The sequence below is a fragment of the Grampus griseus genome, assembly GCF_964374135.1.
Source record: "Grampus griseus genome assembly, chromosome: 17".
Classification (NCBI taxonomy): domain Eukaryota; kingdom Metazoa; phylum Chordata; class Mammalia; order Artiodactyla; family Delphinidae; genus Grampus; species Grampus griseus.
The window spans coordinates 36,323,551-36,344,991 of record NC_139011.1 but is presented as its reverse complement, the minus strand read 5'-3'; the positions used below and the strand labels follow the sequence as shown (position 1 = coordinate 36,344,991).

At 38.5% G+C, this 21,441-nt stretch overlaps 1 protein-coding gene across 1 annotated transcript in view; it reads right to left on the bottom strand.

Moving 5' to 3' along the window:
* Window positions 1-21,031, bottom strand: part of RGS22 (regulator of G protein signaling 22) — a gene marked incomplete at both ends in the record, with an annotated part of 154,634 nt that extends 133,603 nt beyond the window's left edge. The window contains 3 exon segments of the mRNA XM_082674653.1: window positions 6,871-6,933; window positions 20,477-20,505; window positions 21,007-21,031. Coding sequence (XP_082530779.1) covers window positions 6,871-6,933; window positions 20,477-20,505; window positions 21,007-21,031 — 117 coding nt within the window.
* Window positions 21,032-21,441: the final 410 nt, after the last annotated feature.

Genomic DNA, 21,441 nt, shown 5'->3' with positions numbered 1-21,441 from the left:
CCCAGCCGTGGTCAGAGGAAGTCCTGACTACTGAATAAAGGCACAGAGAGATGCAACATTGGTGCCTTTGAAGATGGGAGAATGAGGCTAAGAGCCAGGGAAGGCAAGGCTTAAAAAAAAGAAAAGAACAATAGACAAGGAGCACCAGACAACAGGCTGCTTTTGAGGACTTGCAAGCAGTTTGACGTTGCTGAAGCTTAATATTCGAGGGGAGAATAACATGATGGAAGCCTGGAGAGAAAGGCAGAGGACAAGTTCACCAAGGACTTTCTATTTATGCCATAACTCTCAACTTACTCTCTCAAATCAGTGATTCTCAGAGGGTGTCCCTGGACCAGCAGCATCAGCATCACCTAGGAACCTGTTAGAAATGCAGATTCTTGGGCCTCACCCCATAATCAGAAACTCTGAGGGTGGTCCCAGTAGTCTGTGTTTAACAAGCCCTCAGGTGATTCTGATGCATGCTCAAGTTTGAGAATCATTGCTTTAGAATGATGGGGAGCCACTGCAGAGTTTTTAACTAGGGGGAGACAGAATCCAGGTTGAGCAAACTTCAAAGCCCACATTCTGTTTCCTACTTCATGCTGACTTTCATGCGTGTTCACATACACGGAAGGGCTGGCCATCTATGGTCTATACCATCTATGGTCTATAGGAGAAAGAACCCTGGGCTTTATTCTCCGAAGTCCTGTTGTCTGCTTAAGAAGAATCTCTCTCACACGTCATGTCCTCTTGTTTTTAACCGTTTCTAAGCTTATCTACAAAACTGCTCAAATTAGTTTAGTATGTGACAATAAAAGACACGTAAAGTGGGGGAGATAGAAATGAACGATGGAGGAAGACTTTCCCTCAGAAAGCTGAGTAGGCTGATTTAGAGAACACTCAGCTTTTAATCATATGATAGGAAAAATTTTCAGTTTGAGCCTCAAACCCAATCCTCTGCAAGCTGTTACAGACTGCTTTTTCCCTTACTTAATTTTCTTATTTCAAGGGTATCATTTTCCAAATGTTCTAAAACGAATTGACCTGAAGGTGGTGAAAGCTAACTTTGTAGTACCAGTCATCCATGTGCGAAAAATATTTTCACAGAAAAAGCAAGTGCATGAAAATATTTTTACCACAATAAATTGCTGGTTCCACATTTCTTTGAAAAGAGGAGGAAAAAAAAACCTGTGAATAATTAGTGATATGCTTTAACTGCCAGCCCAGCACCACTGAAACTTACCGGGTGCCAAATTATTTAGCTGAACAGTATTTAAATTAAAAACTAATGACTAGGTTAATTTAATACATGTTCATCTCTGCTCCAACTCTGTCTCTACTAATTGAGCTCCAAAGCTATATTTTAAACATGCATCTTAGTCAGTGAATGAGAAACATCTGACAACTTGAATATAACAAGTCAGTTACCAATAACAACTTCTTTTAATCTAAGTTTTATTGTCATTTTAGATGCTTAACCATAAACTATTTACTGGACATATTCACCAGTGGGATGGAAGGAATAATGTGCCACATAAAATGCATAGGAAATATCCTTAGTTCAAAAATGAGTTACATTAGGTAATTTGAGTGCTTTATGTTTGAGCTACAAGGCTTATCAAAACACCCATAAGAACAAATGCTGAACTAAGCAGTACTACCTAGGGCTCCAACAACACCTTTAAAAATCAGTCTCTGAGTATTTAAATCTTGGCAAGGGAAGACCCAAGTCCTTCATCCCCACTTCATCCCACCCATTCCCCAAATCCATACTCTCTCTCTTTCTCTCTCGCTCTCCCCTTACCCAACAATCTAACATATAACTCCTTCATAAAGCTGCAAGAAATTATAATAGTTTACAGATTTTAAAAAAGTGTGGAGAATCATTCCAAAAAGAGAAGTTATGGTAAAATTCCAAAGGCACATAGCTAAGCATGGTCTGGCAAACACATGACATACCTATCCTTGCAAGGAGGGTAGAGAATAGGCCACCCCTTCAGCTTCTGCAAACCATAAATGTCACAAACATTCTAAACCACCCACAGAGGACCAACCTAAATCTGTATGTGGGCTCATCTACTCAATCCCACAACAGTCACTGAGCATAAAACACACAAAGCAAAACCAAAAGGAAAAAAAAGTGTTTTCACACTATAGCATAGAAGAAAATTTAATAAGCAAACACTTGTCCATAAAGAGTTGACAGCAAAAAAAAAAAAAAAACCTCCCAGACACCAAATGAAAACAATATCTGAAAGTGAACCTGGCACCAGAACAAACGGAATGAAGTTATGAAAGCTAGGATTTGGAAAGTGCCATAATCATTTATAATAGCAGCAACTGTCCTGGATTCCCCTCGTCAAAAAATAACATGGAGGCAGGCTACCAGCCGTCAATTTCTGGATCTTACAATGTGTCCCAAGGGTGTTATGGTGTAATAGAAAGAAATGGTGTAGGAGACAGAAAGCCTGATTCCTAGGCCCATTTGCGCCACAATCCAGTTATGGGACCTTGGGCATTGCACTACAGATGTGAAGGAAGTCTCAGAAATCTAGACGACTTAAGAGCTCTTTCAGAGAGAGAATGTTATAACATGTGTCTACACTCTCGAGCTTAGGTGTTGGGCCTTTTTTTTTGGGAAGGTGCAGGTGGTAGAGAAGTGGAGGCAGATTAGAAGGTTTATTTATTTATTTCAAGGATCTTACATGGAAGACATAAAAATAAAAAGAAAATCGTCCTCAAGAAGTTTAGGGAGATACAGAAGAAAGGGACCTATCCTGGCCCCAGGAAATTTACAGTGTAACTCCTGAGATTAAGAAATACACACTTAGAGGAGAAGAAATTAATCAAATTTTCTTTGGCTGACAAAGTCTAATCTCCCACCCAGTACATATATCCCCTATAAAATACTGCCCCAAATGATTACCTATACCTGAATATCTTCAATCACAGGGAGTTTGGTTCTGCACAAGCCAGCCCATTCTATTGTTAGCAAACAATCTTTAAACATTTTTCTTCTACTGAGTGAAAATCAATTTCCTTATAAATGCTGGCCCTGGTTCTGCCCTCTAGCTTCACAGAATATGTTAACCCTTCTTCCTCAATCAGAGCTTCAAATACTTGGAAAGAGCTCTTCATTACAACACTTTTACCCATTCCCAAGCCATGTTCAACACCCACTCGTCTTTCAACCCTCACTCATCTGACATGGTTTCCAGAGCATCCATTAACTGAATCTTATTGAGTCTGGTTTGGCAGAGCAACTCTTAACATACTGCATCAAGAATGCAACACAATATTCCAAATGAGGTCTGACAATTCAATCCGATTCAAAAAACCATTTACTGAGCGCCTGCTATGCTCCAGACTAATATTTTTCTTGATCTTAACTACATTTCTATTAATGCACCCTAAAAACACATTAGCTTTGTTTGTTTTAGCCCATTTCAGACTACCATGACAAAAATGAGACCAGATTCTGTTATCCAAACTATTAGTTTATCCCTCTGCTGCCATTTCTATAGTCACTACAGTGCAGTAAGACAAGTTTTTGAGCCATGTGGACCTGAGTGGACCCTGTCACTTACTAGCTGAGTGACCTTAAGCTGGAAAAACACTGGTTCACTTGCAATGTTTCATCCAAGTCTCCGATAAAAAGTAATTTTTAAACGTCAAAGCCAATGACAGATTTGCATGGGACAGACTATTCTCTAGAATGACAATGATCCATCAATCCAATTAAAGAGTGACCACGCCTCATGTTTCAGGAATGGAAGACAAGATGGGCTAGTCAGTGAGGGAAAGGAAAGAGAAGCACTAATTCTGTGCCAGGCACTTAATGTACATTACCTCGTTTCATAACAATCTTGTATGATAGTTGTATTGTTTTGGTAGAGAAAGGAATCGAAGAATTAGGTAATTAAGGAATGTGTCTAAGATCACATGAGGAATGAGTGGAGGGGCTGAGCGCAAACAGTTCTGCCTGCCCCCCTTTCCTAGCCACTACACTGGGAGATGAGCACAGGAAGAGCACGTGTGGTTAAGGTGAGGGAGGGTAATTGGGGGAAGCAGGAAAGAGCGCACAGGGTGACATAAGAAGTACGAAGCTAGAGACAAAGCTAGAAAGGCTCTACTGAGGCCATGTTGCAAAGAGTCCATATTAAGGAATCTGGATTTCAATCTGTCATCTGTTAAGAGTCAACCCCTTCTAGTTGTGATTAGTGAACTCTTTCAAATATTTCAGAACGAATTTCACAGATCATGATAGGGCTTTGCAGACAAATACAGCAGCATAAGTGGAGCATGTGTTTGGTGTATTGTTTTAGACGAGGTTGGGAGGGAAGGCTTCCTGAACAGAAGTGATAAAAATCAGAGAGAAAGTGATACAGATATCTCAGGGAAGAGCCTTCCAGGCTGAAAGGCCCTGAGTACCATTGGCATGTTCATGTCTGAGAAACATAAAGAAGGCCAAGTTTTCCAGTTAGACTGGAAAAGAATTAACAAGGGGAAGAGGCATAGGAAATAAAGACCAAGAGATGGCAAGAGTCAGGTCATAGAGGATTTTAGATTTTATTCTTAGTGTAATGAGAATCCGCTAGACAAAGTTCTGAGCAGGAAGTAACATGGTTCAATTTGCTATCATTACTATTATTTACTGAAATCCTAATACATTAAATTTATTGTTCCCTAAAGTGCCAGTTCAAAACTATCCAAAAAAAAGAGACAGAGATTAGTTTGGCTCACTAATTCTCAGTAAACCCATGCTGGCTTCTAATTCTTAGCTAAGTGCTCATAAACCAAACATTACTAATCTGTTCTAGAATCTTGCTAGGAACTTGGTGTAAGAATCCATTATTCCTTCTCCTGCCTCCAAATTCTTTTTGAAAACCTGTGACATTTCCCCTCCTCCCATCTTGTGGCATGAAGCATGGGTAGTTAATAAGTAGATTGTGTGGTACCAAATGTAAATGCAAAGGAAGGAGAGGAAGAGAAACAGAGACAGAGAGAGACAGAAAGAGAGAGAGACAGAGAATGTAAAAGCAGAAGAATTTGGAGAGACAGAAAAGAGAGAGAAGTGGCCCAGGTGGGCTGCAATGGGACATATGAAGGGGCGAAACTGCTGGGGAGGGATGAAAAACATTATTGCAGAGACAGAGTTCAACAGAAACCACATTCAGTCAATTCAACTAAAGCCTTGAAGCAAATGTACAAAAAAAGGTCACGTCTATTCTAACTGGATGGCAGGACTTCAGCTGAGTTTTTCTTACGTTTGAAGTTAATTTTCTATACTATTGTAATATTTCTTCTATAATTTAAAAATATTTTTAGAAAGAAAGTTAGGCAGGGGAATTTATTTTCTAAAGCAAGTCAAAGTCAAGATAATCATAAATCTTGAGACAATGAAATGTAAATCTTGAGAAACTGAAATTAGACCCAATATAAAGATTTTCCTTTTTAAAACTTCACAAAAATGTACTTGTTTTGGAGGAAGAATGGAGAATGCAGAGCCTAGAGGAAAGACTACATAATCCAGAAGAGCAAAATTCTGACAACTTTGTGACTCGGCTGGGTTTTTTATAATATACAATTAGACAATGAAAGCTGAAGAGTCAGACCACAAAAGAAGCTCCAGGGGTGTCCTGTAATGTGGCTCAAGCCTGATGCTGCAAGGGGAGAGAGAGCGTGGCTTGGTGTCTCAACCTGACCCCCATAATGGTCCCAAACACCTAGCATGCCAGGTGGAGGAGAAATCGCAGATTCTTTTTGGAAAAAAGGAAACACAACAAACATGCATGCATAGATACATACATATACACAAAAGCTAATCTAGACAAAAAAATACATCTAATACGTTCCCTTCAAAAATCATTTTCAGTGGTTGGGCTTTAAGAGATTACTCATTTTAGGGTCCAGTCCCTTTAAAATTATTTGTGACTTTTTATATTTCAAATTTTGCCTAGTAAGAATTTGAATGAAAAAAGTTTCCATAACAATAATAAAACCCTTTTCTTATCTAACTTTCTTTCATCTGACATTCCTGATGAACTTTATTTCTATACAACAGTGTAAGTGTTTTTGTTTGTTTGTTTGTTTGTTTTTGTGTGTGGTACGCGGGTCTCTCACTGTTGTGGCCTCTCCTGCTGCTGAGCACAGGCTCCGGACGCGCAGGCCCAGTGGCCCTGGCTCACGGGCCCAGCCGCTCCGCGGCATGTGGGATCCTTCCAGACCGGGGCACGAACCCACGTCCCCTGCATTGGCAGGCGGACTCCCAACCGCTGCGCCACCAGGGAAGCCCAGTAGAAGTGTTTTTAATGCATCCCCATTTCACTTTTTCTAAATCCCTCAATACTTACTCTACTAGTCACTCTGTCTAAGACCAAAAATCTCTTATTTGGCATCTACCTATGTTACACCAACATCTCGAGTCTTATTTACTATCGATATAAAACGCTAGTTTCCTTAAACACAAATTCCACTTTAATATCTGTCCAAGAGGATGACAATAATTGCCTAGAGGCAAGAAATTCAGTTTCTTATATTTTTTTATATTCTCTCCTTATCACCTCAGTTCAAAGTGTAAAATGATACCCAAATACAACTGTATCTGATTTTGTACAGAATGCTTTTGATTGTTTGAAAAATTCCAGGTTTTTTTTTCTTTTCTTTATTTATTTACTTTTATTGTAGTATAACTGACCCAGCTTCTTCAATTCCCAAATATGATTCAAACCCAAATGATAAACTCCATAAAAAGGCAAAACTTTATCTAAATGCTTTAATTAGTATTTTAAAAAATATCATCCCTGATAAATTTGTTTCACAGATAATCCAGTGTTTACAATATTTTGCTTTGATAATATATTCCACAGAACATAATAACATACTCACTGGAAGGCTTAGGAATTCATTAAAGTAGTCCACAAGGAAATCATCTGTTGCCAAAGAATCTTCCTGCAAAAAAACAGAAACAATATTATGCTTACACTAAAATGTCTTAAAACATGCCAATATTATTCTCTAATTCTGATACCAACAGATTATAATGTAGATCTTCAAATCGTTTTCAGTCAGTCAAGAGTGAACCCTCACTATAAATGGAACACAGTGTTACAATCTCTGGAAGGAAGAAATAAGAAAATAGAATGGAGCATCCTCTTAAAAGGCCTTGCCACTGTACTTAGCTGGAAAACAGAACACATGAGAAATACAGCACGATGCTTAAAGAAACGTCAACAAGTACAAAATACTACACACAGCAAATTTCCCATGGACTTATTAAAAATATTTATTTCATAAAAATAAAGGCAGAGTCAATAAAGACAGAACCAGTGTTTGGGGTTAAGATGAAACTCAGAATGAAGAATTTCATGAATTGCCTAAAAGAAGTGATAAACTAAGTGAAGAAAATATTCCACTGCCTCGCCCTTAGAATGAGACAGTTTTAGTAATCTGGGTCCTGCGTAACTTTTGCATGAAGAAACTTTCACAATGCATGTGTTCTAAGAATAAGGATTGTATACATTTTTTTCCCATAACTATCTCATCCACCAACATAGTCACTTTTAAAGTTGGCAAAATTGGAAAGCCACTGCCAATAACGAAGTCTCTCTTCCAAATAAAACACCTTATTTTATTAGTAATTGTTTCTATTGTGTCAAAATCACATCATCACATACCCTGTTGTACAGTACATGTGTTTATTTTGTTATTCATAATTATATTTCAGTTTCACAAATCTAACATGAAAGTTGACAATATGACACAATGCTATTATTTCCATATGGCTGATTATTTTCTTCTTATACAGGTCAACTTCTAAAAATTTGTTGAAGTATAGTGTGAAAGTATAAGGAAGATATTATAGTATATTAATACCTACTTTGGAAAACAGAGTTTCAGGGTAGTTTCTTTAAGTAATTGCAGTATCAGAATAGAGTTATGAACAATCACTTATAGGATTTATATCAAAGAACTTAGTAAAGATCTGAACTGGTTAGAACAACAACTAAGGATTTAGTTTACTAAAAATCTCAGCTGATTAAAACAACAACAATATAAAACTCAGGATCTCACAAACATACTATCCTCATAGTGGTACTTTAGTAATACATGCTCAGAAAAATTCTGATTGGCAAAGGTCAAATACAGCAGAACAAGGCAGATAACATTTGGTGGAGGCTAAAAGTCTAATCATCTTTCGAATTTCACCTTTCAGAGTTACTTTAATTTTCATTTAGCAACCTAATAAAGAATTCAATAAATATTTTTAGGATTTCCTGGGTAAATTTCCCAGGTAAATAAGGGTGGCCAAATTTTACACTACTGGGCTCATGATCAAAAATCCACAGATGGGAAAGTTGAGTATTTTAAATTAGTAACTGTAATGGAGTACAGTCCCTGTTAGTTTTTCTAAAATAGTCATTTTGTTTTTAATTTTTAGCTATAAAACAAAATGTGTATTTCATAAATACACATAGACCTAAATGTCACCTAGAATTTGGTCAGTCACATTGCCAGAAATTTCTAGAGAATCCTCAGATTCATATATTCATTTCCAGATGCCTCACACTTCTAAGAGACTCTAATCAATGCTTTCCAAGCCACCTGTGATGAAGTACCTGTTTTGTTTTGTTTTCTCCCTAATCGATTTCAGACAGATAACTTTTGTAAAATACAATAAGAATGAATTATTAGAAAGTGAAATAAAAATATACATAATACAAGCCCAACATTTTTATTATTGAATTCAATACTCTGTCAAATTACTGTAAGGTTTCTAAACATTTACTCTCAATTTCTGAACTCATCTCCAGATAGATGGACAGGAGTTCTCAGGTGGTACCAGCCCACACACCTGACTCCAGCAGCAATGCCCTAACCCTTGGTAAGCAATTGCTCTCAGCTCCCCCAGGTCCTCCTGAGGCACCACACGAGAGGGCATTCCCTGGGTGTTCAGTCACATCCTCAGTTTGCACTTACAACCATGGACATTATTATTCAAATACATCAAAATCTGTATTTCTTTTCTGAAACTGTGTCTTAATTTCTACCAATATCAAACATAAGTGTTTCGGCTGATGTCAGGGTAGTTAGTTCCACAATGGAAATAAGTGTAGCCTTCAAGTGCCATCTGCTCAATCCTCCTGTCACACGTTAATGGGAAGTCCTGCACCTCTCTAAATAATTGAGCATATTTTCCCACTGCAGTTTCTAGTTCACTGTGTCCTGATATCTTGTCACATCAGTAACAAAGTCTTGTGAACCTATGAGGATCTGATAAACCCTTTATTCTCCAAACCCTTTAGTTTAAAAAAAAATTTTTTTAAGGCCTTGATCTGGAGAAGCAGCTCAGTTACTCTCAATAAATTTCCACAATCCAGTCACTTGGCTGTAGTAAAATGAACTAAGTCTCCATATTCAGGTTTAATATCTTCCAAATAACCAATAAACTGGTGATGGTTAGTGGTACAATCAAGGAGAAAATTGAGTTACAATCAATTCCTCCATTACATCATTCCATGAACCTGGCTGCAAATTTTGCAACACAGATTCTCTGCAGAATGATGCAATGGAAGGCAGGAACACTTTTTCAGAATTGGATGCACTCTTGAAAAACCTGTTTTTTCATGTATTACAGGTGTGCCATCTGTGAAAGTGAAGTCAGCTTTTCCATTTTTAGTCCAAACTTCTCCAATTTCTCCCTGACAGAGGGTTAAACAAAATAGTTTATATGTGCTTGCTAATTATAATAGGTAAAAAATTTTATTGCTTAAAAAATCATTTTGCTGGACTCTCAAATGAGATAAACTACAACTTCTTCACAACTCTAAAAGATGCAAGATATACAGAGACCTTCTAAACAAGGAAGAGGAAATGAGATAAAGACAGACAAAAACCATAGTCCAAGAAAGAATACAATACATGCCATAAGAAAATTACAACATAAAACGTTTCCTCCCAAAGGAGGGAAAGATATTATTTGGTAGGGGGAATCAGAAAAGAATCAAGTGGGGAAAATGGCATTTGAATTGCATTTCAAATAACTTCAAATTCTATATTTAGAAGTATACACATGAGAGGCAGTAATGCAGAGTAAAGAGAGAAATGCATGAGGAAAGAGAGGTTGGAAAGCAAAACACAGTAAAGGTAATCAGTTACCTAATGGCACAACTAGAAAAATAATCCAAGTTTCCAACTTCCTTTTAAGCCATTCACACATTAGCCAAAGCCATTCATCTAATTTCCAATGCAGAATCCTAAACTGACACACTTTAGACTGGGAATGCTATCATCGATCAGGAGATAGGTATAATTTTGGAAATAAGGTCTAAGCCTATCAGGATGGACCTATTTTTGCTTCTTCTTCCTAAAGTACATATAAATTCTTTCTTTTCTCCTTTCTGAACATGCCAGTCACTAGACCAGAGCCTCCCACCCGGTATGGCCATGACACGTGGTGGTGTGCAGACAATGGAATTCAATGGGTCAAGTGAAAGTGGACCTCTTCAGACCTCAAGGCTACCAGGCACAGTCAGGGATGGCTGGTGCTCCCAGGATGGTGACCTCTGGTTGTGAGCAAAATTGTTTGGGACTCCTCAGATCCAACTCCTTTCCCTGGAGTCTGTGATTTATCGGCCACATCCCACACCCAGACACTGAGCATAGCCAGAGAGCTGCTCAAGCCCCTGGACGTGGATTTATTAGCTAGCTGCAGAGCATACCACTGCGCTATGAAGCTGCTGGAGGAGTTTCTGTTTGAGATGTCCAAGAAGACGGTTCACAGTCAAAAGGTGTTAACAGCTTGAAGGAAAGGGGGAGGGGAGACCCTGGAAGGATGATGGCCCCAAATCTGGCCTTCACATACAACAGATATTTCTGTCTACTGGCAACTGATGGATCCTTGTAGTAGTATACCAGCTAGATACAAGGCAATCACTTGAAAAATATATGCATATACTGCATTATAGAGTTTCATCATTATTTTGAAATAACTGAAACATTTTACTGACTTCTAAATTTGTTTTTCCTAAGAATTTTTAACATTATATTTGTCATGAAAAGAGGGAGTACTGTTAAATTTAAAATTTAATTTCAACTTCTGCAGTTTTGAATGGTTGTAAGAAAGTCTAAAAAATGTTAATACCTATTAGGAGATACAGTTCCTCACCAAGAGAGACTATACAAGAATATTAAAAGATCAACATTGGAAGTCTTGATTAGAAATTACATACAGTCATCTCAAGCATAAAACCTAATATTAAAAAGTTATGCAGTCCCCATCAGGGGACTGCCCTGGTGGTCCAGTGGTTAAGAATCTGCCTTCCAATGCAGGGGACGTGGGTTCGATCCCTGATCAGGGAATTAAGATCCCACATGCTGAGGGGCAACTAAGCCCGTGCGCCACAACTAGAGAGCCCCGCGTGCCACGACGACAGAGTCCAAGCAGTCTGGAGCCCACATGCCACAACTACTGAGCCCACGCCCTCTGGAGCCCACATGCCACAACTAGAGAGAAGCCCATGCACAACTAGAGAGAAGCCTGCGTGCTGCAACGAAGACCCCGTGCACTGCAACGAAGAGCCTGTGCACCACAACGAAGAGTCCACGTGCAAAAACGAAATGATCCCACATGCCACAACTAAGACCTGATGCCGCCAAAAATAAATAAATAAATAAAATTTTTTTTTAAAGTTATGTGAATCAAAAAAGGAAATTAAGAAAATAATTCATTTCAGTAGCAGAGAAAAGAATAACAACCAAGGAGGCAAAGACTTGTACACTGAACTAAAAAACTGCTGAAAGCAATTAGAGAAGATATAAATGAATGGAAACACATGCCATGTTCATGGACTGAAAGACCATATTGCTAAGATGACAATACTACCCAAAGCAATCTACAGATTTGATACACTCCCCATCAAAATCCCAATGCCTTTTTTTTTTTTTTTTGCAGAAATGAAAAACCCATCCTAAAATTCACAATGAATTTCAAGGGACTGCAAACATCCAAAATAATATTGAAAAAGAACAAAAACTGAAGGATTCATATATCCTGATTTCAATACTTACTACAAAACTACAGTTATCAAAATAAAGTGGTACTGGCATAAAGACAGACATACAGACCATTGGAATAGAAAAGAGTCCAGAAATAAATCCTCTCATATATGGTCAAATAATTTTCAACAAGGGTGCCATGACAATCCAGTGGAGAAAGGACATTCTTTTCAACAAATGGTGCTAGGAAAACTGGATAGCCACATGCCAAAGAATGAAGTTGGACCTTTCCCTTATACCATATACAAAAATTAACTCAAAATGGATCAAAGACCTAAAGATAAGGGCTAAAACTATAAAATACTTAGAAGAAAACATAAGGATAAACCTTCATGACCTTGGATTTGGCAATGGACTCTTAAATATGACATCTAAAGCATGAGCAATAAATAAATAAATAAATGGGACTTCATGAAAATTAAAAACTTTTGAATCAAAGGACTCTACTAGGAAAGTAAAAAGACACACTACAGAATGTGAGAAAATATTTGCAAATCATATAGCTGATAAGGGTTTAATATCCAGAATATATAAAGAACTAAGCTAGAAAAAGATAAAAAACCACAAATTTTTTAACGGGAAAAGGACTTGAATAGACATTTCTCCAAAGAAGATATACAAATGGTCAATAAGCACATGAAAAGATACTCAACAACAATAGCAACAAGAGACTGCAAATCAAAACCACAACAAGATATCACTTCACATCTACTAGGATGGCTATGATCTTTTTAAAAAAATGAAAATAACAAGTGCTGGTGAGAATGTGGAGAAATTGGAACCCTTGTGCATTGCTGACAGGAATGTGAAATGGTACAGCCACCATTCCTCAAAAAGTTAAACATATAATTACCATATAATCCAGCAATCTACTTCTGGGTATAAGAAGAACTGAAAGCAGGGTCTCATACAGATATTTGTACACCTGTGTTCCTAGCACCATTATTCACAACAGCCAAAAGGTGGAAATAACCCAAATGTCCACTGATGTGTGAAAGTATAAACAAAATATGGTATGTATATATAATGGAATTATTCAGCCTTAAAAAGGAATGAAATTCTGATACATGCAATGACATGGATGATCCTTGAAAATGTCAGGCTAAATGACATAAGCCGTACGCAGAAGGACAAATATTGTATTATTCCACTTATATGAGTTACCTAGACTAGGCAAATCCACAAAGACAGAAAGTAGAATAATGGTAACTGGAGGCTAGAGAAGGGGTAATGGGAAGTTACTGTTTAAAGGGTACAGAGTTTCAGTTTGGGATGATGAAAAAGTTCTAGAGATGGATAGTGGTGATGGTTACACAATGTGAATGTGCTTAATGCCATTGATATCATACACTTAAAAATGGTTAAAATGTTAAGTTTAATTTTATGTATATTTTACCACAATAAAAAATTATGTACATGCCAGAATCATGCAACAACGTGGAGAATCTCAAAAACATGCTGAGCAAAAGTAATTTTACGCAAAAGAAAACTGTATGATTCCATTTATATGAATTTGAATCTATAATCCAATGGTGAAAAAATAGGACAGTGGTCTTTGGGGAATGGAGGAAGAATCAACTGGAAGGAGGCATGAAAGAACTTTCTAAGATTATGGAAATGTTCTATATTTCATGGAGGTTTGGATTACACAGGTATATACATTTGTCAAAATTTGTCAAATGGGACTCAAAAGTTTTCCATTTCCCTGTGCATAAATTTTACCTCAACATAAGAACCATAAACTAATATTGAACACTAGTTTATGATATAAAATGCTGAAATACTTAGGGGTGATCTGTATCATATCAATGTCTGCAGCTTATACTCTGAAATGCATAAAAAAATAAAATGGATTGATGGACGAATGGTGTGATGGACAGAAGGACAGAAACATGAAAAAGCAAATGTAGCAAAATGCTAATAACTGTGAAACCTTGGTGATGGGTATATAGGTATTCACCATACAGTTCTTTTAACTCTCCTATATGTTTAAATTTTTTTCATTAAAAAAATGTTGGGATGGGGGGACTTATGTACAAGGAAACAATATCATGTTTCTCTGCACCTATGGACAGACTTCTTAGCCTCCTGTGTACTAAATGACAGATCCCAAATCATTATCATCACATCTAGAATCAGTCTCTGGTTATCTGACAATCTTCTGACCACTACCCTGCGATCCCATGCACTAATGGTCAGACCCCTGGGACCTCTGCTTCACCCTTCTGCCCATAACATGCCAAACCTCATCTTCCTATCTCTCCTTATCACCATTACAGTATAGATCAATCTTCCTAACAACACCACAATCAATACAAGAGTTCCACCTGTCTCCCAATCCCCCATCCTTTTCTAACACAAAAAAAATGGCTTATGATGAACGCAATTTGGTTCCTGCCCAGCTGTCTAGCCTCATCTCATACTACCATGCTCCAGTCATAGCAATTTTTTTAATAGTTCTGCACCTTGGCGCATGCTGATTATTCTAGTTGGAAAATCTTTTCTCCTCTTATTTACCCATCTATTCTTTTTTCTTCTCCAAAAGAAGAGAACTGTGATATGTTTCCCCTATCATAACTTTTAATATTTCAGACTATAATTGTGTGTTTAGATATCTCACTCTCTGGACTGTGAATTTCTGGGGGAAAAAGACTGTTTCTTACTCACTTTGAAAATTCCCAATGCTAAAAGAATCTGAAAAAGAATATATATGTATAACTGAATCACTTTGCTGTACTCCTGAAACTGACATATCATTGTAAATAAACTATACTTCAATTAAAAAAACTCCCAAAGCTTCAGATAATAGATGCTTACACTTTTGTTGAGTGAGTGCTTGAATGATTATACTGAGGACATGAAACCTAAAGAGTGATAACCTAAGAAAGACACTAATAAAGCAACATCAATAAAATAAAAAGCAGAGATGTTGCCAAAAAAGAAAAACAAAAAGAGAACACAAGGGGAAACAAACTTCACAAAGTGGCTTGTTGAAAGTATATCTTGCATAGATCCAAGGCACTCTGGAAACTTAAGAGCCAAAAGACCATTTATCAGATCCTCATGGGATGACATAATTGTATATTGTATTATGAATATAGTTTATGAAGGAAGGAGAAAATATGAGTGGCTCAAGCAATGAAGAACAAAAGTATGGATCTCCTTTTATACCAAGGGTTATCATCACATATTACAATCAGCATCTACCCAGCGGTACTTTTCCATTTGGTTTCTGTTCTCACGCTCTCTCCTGGAGGAAATTCTCAAAGGCCTGGAGAAGGTAAAGGAAACTCTCAATTCCGTTTTTATCCAATCACACTGTCTAATTATACCTACTTGGCTTCAGTCAATTCATTTGGCGAAATACCCTAAGGCTTTCTCCCTGTACAAAAGTTCTTACAATCTGGTATCCTAATTTAAAGGAGTATCTCACACTCTTTATCACCTTTTCTCCCATGCCACACCTTACCTACGGATAGAAAGCTTCTCTAAATGTGCTTTTGGTTCAAACCTCAAAATTCATACTTAAATATAAACTGTGTGTCCTCATTAAAGGCCACCTCGCCAATCAGAAGGTATACAACTTTTGGGAATAGTGACAGACAGTGTGTGTCCCCAGTAGTGCCTAATACAATGAGACGTGCAAGTTGTTGCTTAAAAATATACTTGTTGACTATCATATTGATGGAACTTCTAACGCACTTTCTGCAGTTCCAAAAAGCATTAGAGAATTTGATTCCAACCAGAGAACTGGACTCCACAGAGATGGAAGGATTCCAAACGGCCTACACTTTCCAAAGGACCTCTAGGACCAGTCTGTTTCCGAATGACTTGTTGGAAACACTTCTCACACCTCACTCTGCACCCTCTTAAAAGAAAGTGAGCAAGGAAGCAGGATGGTACCTCCATCCACCTGCCCCTGCCCTCCACCACTTCCACATAACACCACCTAGCGTGTCAACCGAGTGTGCTCTCACAGTTCATTCAACCAACTGATGTGCAGTCAGCCGTATTTACAATATGAAAAGACAAATACCAATTGGTCATTAATGTTCATATAATTAGACAGTCTTGTTCATGAGGACTGGAACATATGGATTTTTCTGCATATTACATTAGAATAATGAGAATATCCTCATGCTTGGGAAATGCTCTGTGTTTATAATAAATTCATTCACCCTATACAAATAACAGAATATGAATTTAAACAAACTAAAGATTAACTAAAAATAAATACCATTTTTAACAAGTAAAATACAGAAAATACTGCTTGAAACTACAGTCTCAATTTTATGGTATAAATAAAGAGCATCTGCTTTTTTAAAAAACACTCTTTTCTTTTTTAAATGGCATCTGCTTTTAAAGTTGAAACTGTGAGTTTTATATATCAGAAATCCTTCAACAAAATAGATCAGTATACTACAAAATTTTTACTCTACAAAGACTATTTTTGAAGCATGACATATCTATCTGCATAGTTTCAATTTTTAAGGCACAATAAAAAAATATTATTTTGAATTTAAAGAGTCAAGTACTTAAGTCTTTAATACTAATTTATTTTCTATTTTAAAATCAAAAAGAATTTTAGGGGTCACTCTAAAATTTAAACTTTTCTCAATGTATACTTAACACATAATCAAATCTCAATGTATCATAAAGCGGTCTGAACTCTACTATTCTTGCTATGACAGATTTATATTTCAATTTTTATGGAATATGAAAAAGAGTATGGCATTGAGGGAAGTAATGAAGAGAAGCATTCACTTTATCACTTTTATTATTTGAATTATTTACAGGAATGTTTTTATACATTGCTTATATAATTAAAAATATATCCCCAAAGGAACTAATGAGAAACTGAATATGTAAGCTTTTTGTATATATTTTCCCTGAGAAAATTATCAAAGACCAAAGTACACTAAAGTAGAAAAAATGCTACCTAAAAATGCTAAAGTAGAAAATATAGAATATATATCAAATGAAGCTTTGCAAAAAATTGATAAGTGAAGCAATTACACTAATTTATCAATCATCTAATAACATATTCTGGGAATTGTGCTATTAACTATAGGGAATATTAAGGTGTACTGAGTCACAACACTAGCCCTCCAGGAGTTCACAATTTTGTTAAGAAATTGCAAAATTTACAAACAAAAAGTTAAAATATATACAAGGCAATGTGTCCCTGACAACAAATGATTTATTCTAAATGTTATTCTCTCATTTGAAGACGTAGGGTTAAAATATTTTGCAGACATACTTAATAGCACTGTAGTTTTTAGATCACTGGTTGAGAAAATGCAATAAGCAAAAAGTGCCTATGACTATGGAAGCACTTTATATTAGAATAGGACTCTGCTGCCAGTAATGGAAAACCAAGATAACACTATTTAAATAACACAAAAGTTTATTTCTCTCATGTAATTATAAGCAGTTCAGAACTGGCAGACTGGCTTCCCAACATATCAGGAACCCAGGCTCCTTTGATCTTGTGACTGTGTCATCCTCAAGATGCCACTTCTACCTCAGGATCCAAGATGACTGCTTCAGCTCCAGGATCACATCCTCATTTCAGCCAGCAAGAAACAAGACGAAGGGCATGTTCTCTCCCTTTACATTTATCTGAGTAGTACAGTTAGAATGACACAGGTTCTAATTGTGGCCTGACCAGTTACTAGCTGTGTGACCCAGGGGTTAGTTATTTAATGTCTGTAAACATCAGCTTTTCAGAAGTATGACACAACACTTCTGCTTACGTTCCATTGTAAGCAGAATTTGGTTACATTTAGCTGCAAGGGAGGCTAGAAAGTGTTGTAATTATTTTGGACAGTAATATGTCTGGTATGTATTATGGAAAATGGTAGAATGGATTTTGGGGAACCAGAGATCTCTGTCACACAATTTCTTCTAAAAATATTAATGAGAAAAAAATACTTTTATACTTCTGAAAAACAGATAAATATTATGTGCAAGACATATGAATTAAATAATCTATAGATAATGCTTGGTGAGCATATGAATTTGAGGATCTGGTCACAAACTGGCCACAACTGAAAGCTGCACAGGGCTCAAAGGCAATCTGGATGATTTTAGGTTGGAAAGGTTTCATGCAGGAGATGAGCTGAACCTTGAAGCACGTGCAAGACTGTGAAATGGATGGGGAAGGGCAACTGAGACAAAACTCAACAGCAAAGGCAACGAAGCAAGCAGGGCAGTTTGGCTGGAGCAGAGGGCATGCGGAAGTACTTTATAAACCTAAAATGGTATGAACATTGTCTTTATCACATAGAAGTATTGGAAGGTAAGGTTTAAAGAAGGCTGAAACGTTGTAGGAAAGATTTTGAATGCTAAAGGGAGGCTTTTGACATTGTGGCTCTGCCAGTTACTAGATGTGTGGCCCCAAGCCAAGTTAGTTAGCCTCTGTGAACACTGACTTCCTCATCTGTGAAATGTGGGTGTTAATAACCACCTAATAGAGTTGTTTTGAGGTTAAATATTAACATGCAGCCAGCATTCAGTAAATAGTAGGATTAATAAAGCTCAATTAAGTAACATGGTAATTTTTTAAAGAGTTAACAGCAATCTGATAGCCAAGGTAGGACTGATGAGAGAAGGAAAAATATAAAGGCAGAGCAAAGCCACAGCAAGTAATCCAGCATAGCTGACGTGCAGGAGTCTGCTCTTTAAGCCTTAGGCAAAGGAAAATTGAAGTTGGCAGAGGGAATATTGGAGGCAGTGATATCTGGGAGGACTACTGCCAAAGTCCATGCTCAGGGCCTGAATAAGACAGCGCTGAGGATGGAGAAAAAGATCTGGCTATGAAAGGAACCTGCTAAATGACTGCAGGTGGGAGGTGAAGAAAAGGGAAGAAAGGTTCTGATGTGGGTGACTGAATGGTCAGTGGCATCATTAACCAAAATAAGAAAAAGAGGAAGATAGATAGAATGGGGTGGGGTGATTAATTCAGTTTAGACTACTGAAGTGATGCAGGGACATCCAGATGATGTAGGTGTCCAATAACCCAATAAATACAGAGTTCTAGCATCATAAGAGGTGTGTGGGCTGGAGATGTGTAGATTTGGGAGTCCTGTGAAATAAGAGTAGCTGAAGCCATAGGAGGAGAAGAGGAGTCCTCCCAGAGAATCCTGAAGAAGGTCAACACTTTCATGGGTAAGGAAGAAAGAGAAGCCAGAAAGAGGGACATAAAAATGAGAGATGGGAGAACTGGGAGACAGTGGTACAAAGAAACCAAGAGAAAGTGTAGTGGCTAATAGAATCTTCAAGATGTTATGAGTTCCCATAAGTTGGGAAAAGACCTGGAGAGGTTAGCAAACAGCTCAAAGGGTAATGTCGCTGGGTGCTTGTCAGAGAGTTAGTGCTGGAGTTGTATGGGAAAGGGTTATCTCCAGAAACGCTTACCTACCTCCTGCTGATGTGAAGAACAGTTCAGGAAGCAGATTAAGAAATATGCCACTACACTGAGTGATGCCAAGGCAACAGGAAGATGGTTGGAGTTTCTGACACACTCTTCGTGCCTCTATTTTGGTCTCCCTCTCTCAGTGGTGGACCAAAGGTCTGGAAGGGTGAAAGTGGAAAGTACTAGCAAATGAAGCTAGCAGAGAGCCTCCATTCTCATAGCCCCTACTAGACTGTGAACTTTTGGAGACTTATCCTCAGCATCTAGCACTGCACTGTGAATATAGAGGCGCTCACGTTTGTTGAATAAAAAGTCAAAAGCAAATAAGATAATTGACCAAGAAGAGAAATAAGTGCTGTAGGACATAAGCAAATAATCTAGAGAAGTGGTTAGAACTGCTGGAATCAAACCTTAGTAGGAATGAGGCTCTACTGCCTCCTAGCTAGTGTATAAACTTGGGCAAGTTCCTTAAATACACTGCAGGAACCACAGCAGAGCCCACCACCCTAGGTATAGCACTCACCTAAATGACAACAATTACGATGTACTTGGCCAAGTACTTATTATTACTCAACTCTCCAGAAGTCTGACCTAAGAACATATTTAGCACATTTTTAAAGGAATTGCAACTGTAAATAGACCACTTATCATCAATCAATGCCACCTACTAATGTTTACTGTAACCAGGAACTGCACAGCCCCATCACAATAAAACCATGGAGATGAAGTCTACCTCTCATGGAGTCATTAACAAGTTCAGCAAAATTAAATGAGGCCATTTAGGTAAAAGAACTTTAACAATGAAGAGCATCCACCATAAACGTCAGATGGCCCCTTCTTGAAAATGTACCTGTTAAAAAATAAGCAATTCTTGTACTCAGCACCCTTGTTATGAAATGGAAGCCTCTATTATACTCATTTGGCAAAAAGAAGAAACAGCTTTTTTTTTCAATGATCTATGATTTGCTATTTTTTAAAAAAGCCAAGAAAAGAAAAAGTAGCTCTCTAAATTGTACTTACAAATCCTTCTTCTGTAATAGTTGGTGGCTCTGAAACAAGATAAAATATTACATTATCTCACTCAAATCTGATTTCCTTTTAAAATAAATGAAACAATTTGAGACAGTAATTAGCCCAGCTTTATACGTGGGCAAGCTCAGTAAAATCTTGGCCCTCTGTTCATTTTCTGCACATGGACTGAATTTTAAGTTGGAATTCAAGGTGGAAGTGGGGAGGAAAGGCCTCTGGAATTCAGCTTGGTCACTAATTGACTGTGACCCTGGAGTTAACCTTAATAGACGGAGGCCTCCATTACTCCCGCTGCAAAACGGAGAATTAAGATAAAACAGGACGGGGCCAACGAAGCACTGGGAAAAAGGTGAGGGGTTAAATTCCTTACAAAATGCTGTGAGAGAACTCTGGAGCCAGTGCTACGGGACGCACGGGCAGAGAAGGAAACCCAGAGGCGGTGCGCAGTGGGGCCGCCCCGCGGGCGAGAGCAGCGGCCCGCGCGCCTCGGCCCCGACACCGACCCCGGCCGCCCCACCTACCGGCGGTGAGCCGCCTCTCGGTCATGCCGCCGCCGCTGCCCGCGCCCCCGTCAGCCGTGCGGGAACGGATGACGACGCGGAGCGGCGCGCGGCCCCGGACTACGCCGGCCGCTGTGGCCCCGCCCGGCCCGAGTTGCTATGGAGCTGAGACAATGCGGGCGCCGAGCAGCGGGCAGTCACGCGCCTCTCGGGCCCCCCGGTGCCGAGGAAAGTACGCCGTCTGCCCCCGCCCGTCCTCCTTCGGGCCAGGGGCCGGCCCCGCCGCCAACGGCCGCGGAACGACGGGCACCCAGACCCCGGCGCTGCCACCGCTAGGGCCCTGGAGACGCATCGCCCTCAGAGCCCGAACTAGCTGGGGTCTCGTTCCTGTGGTGACTGCTGCTCAGGCCTGCTCTCCCCGCACAAGCTCCCGCACAAGCTCCGCCCACACCGTCC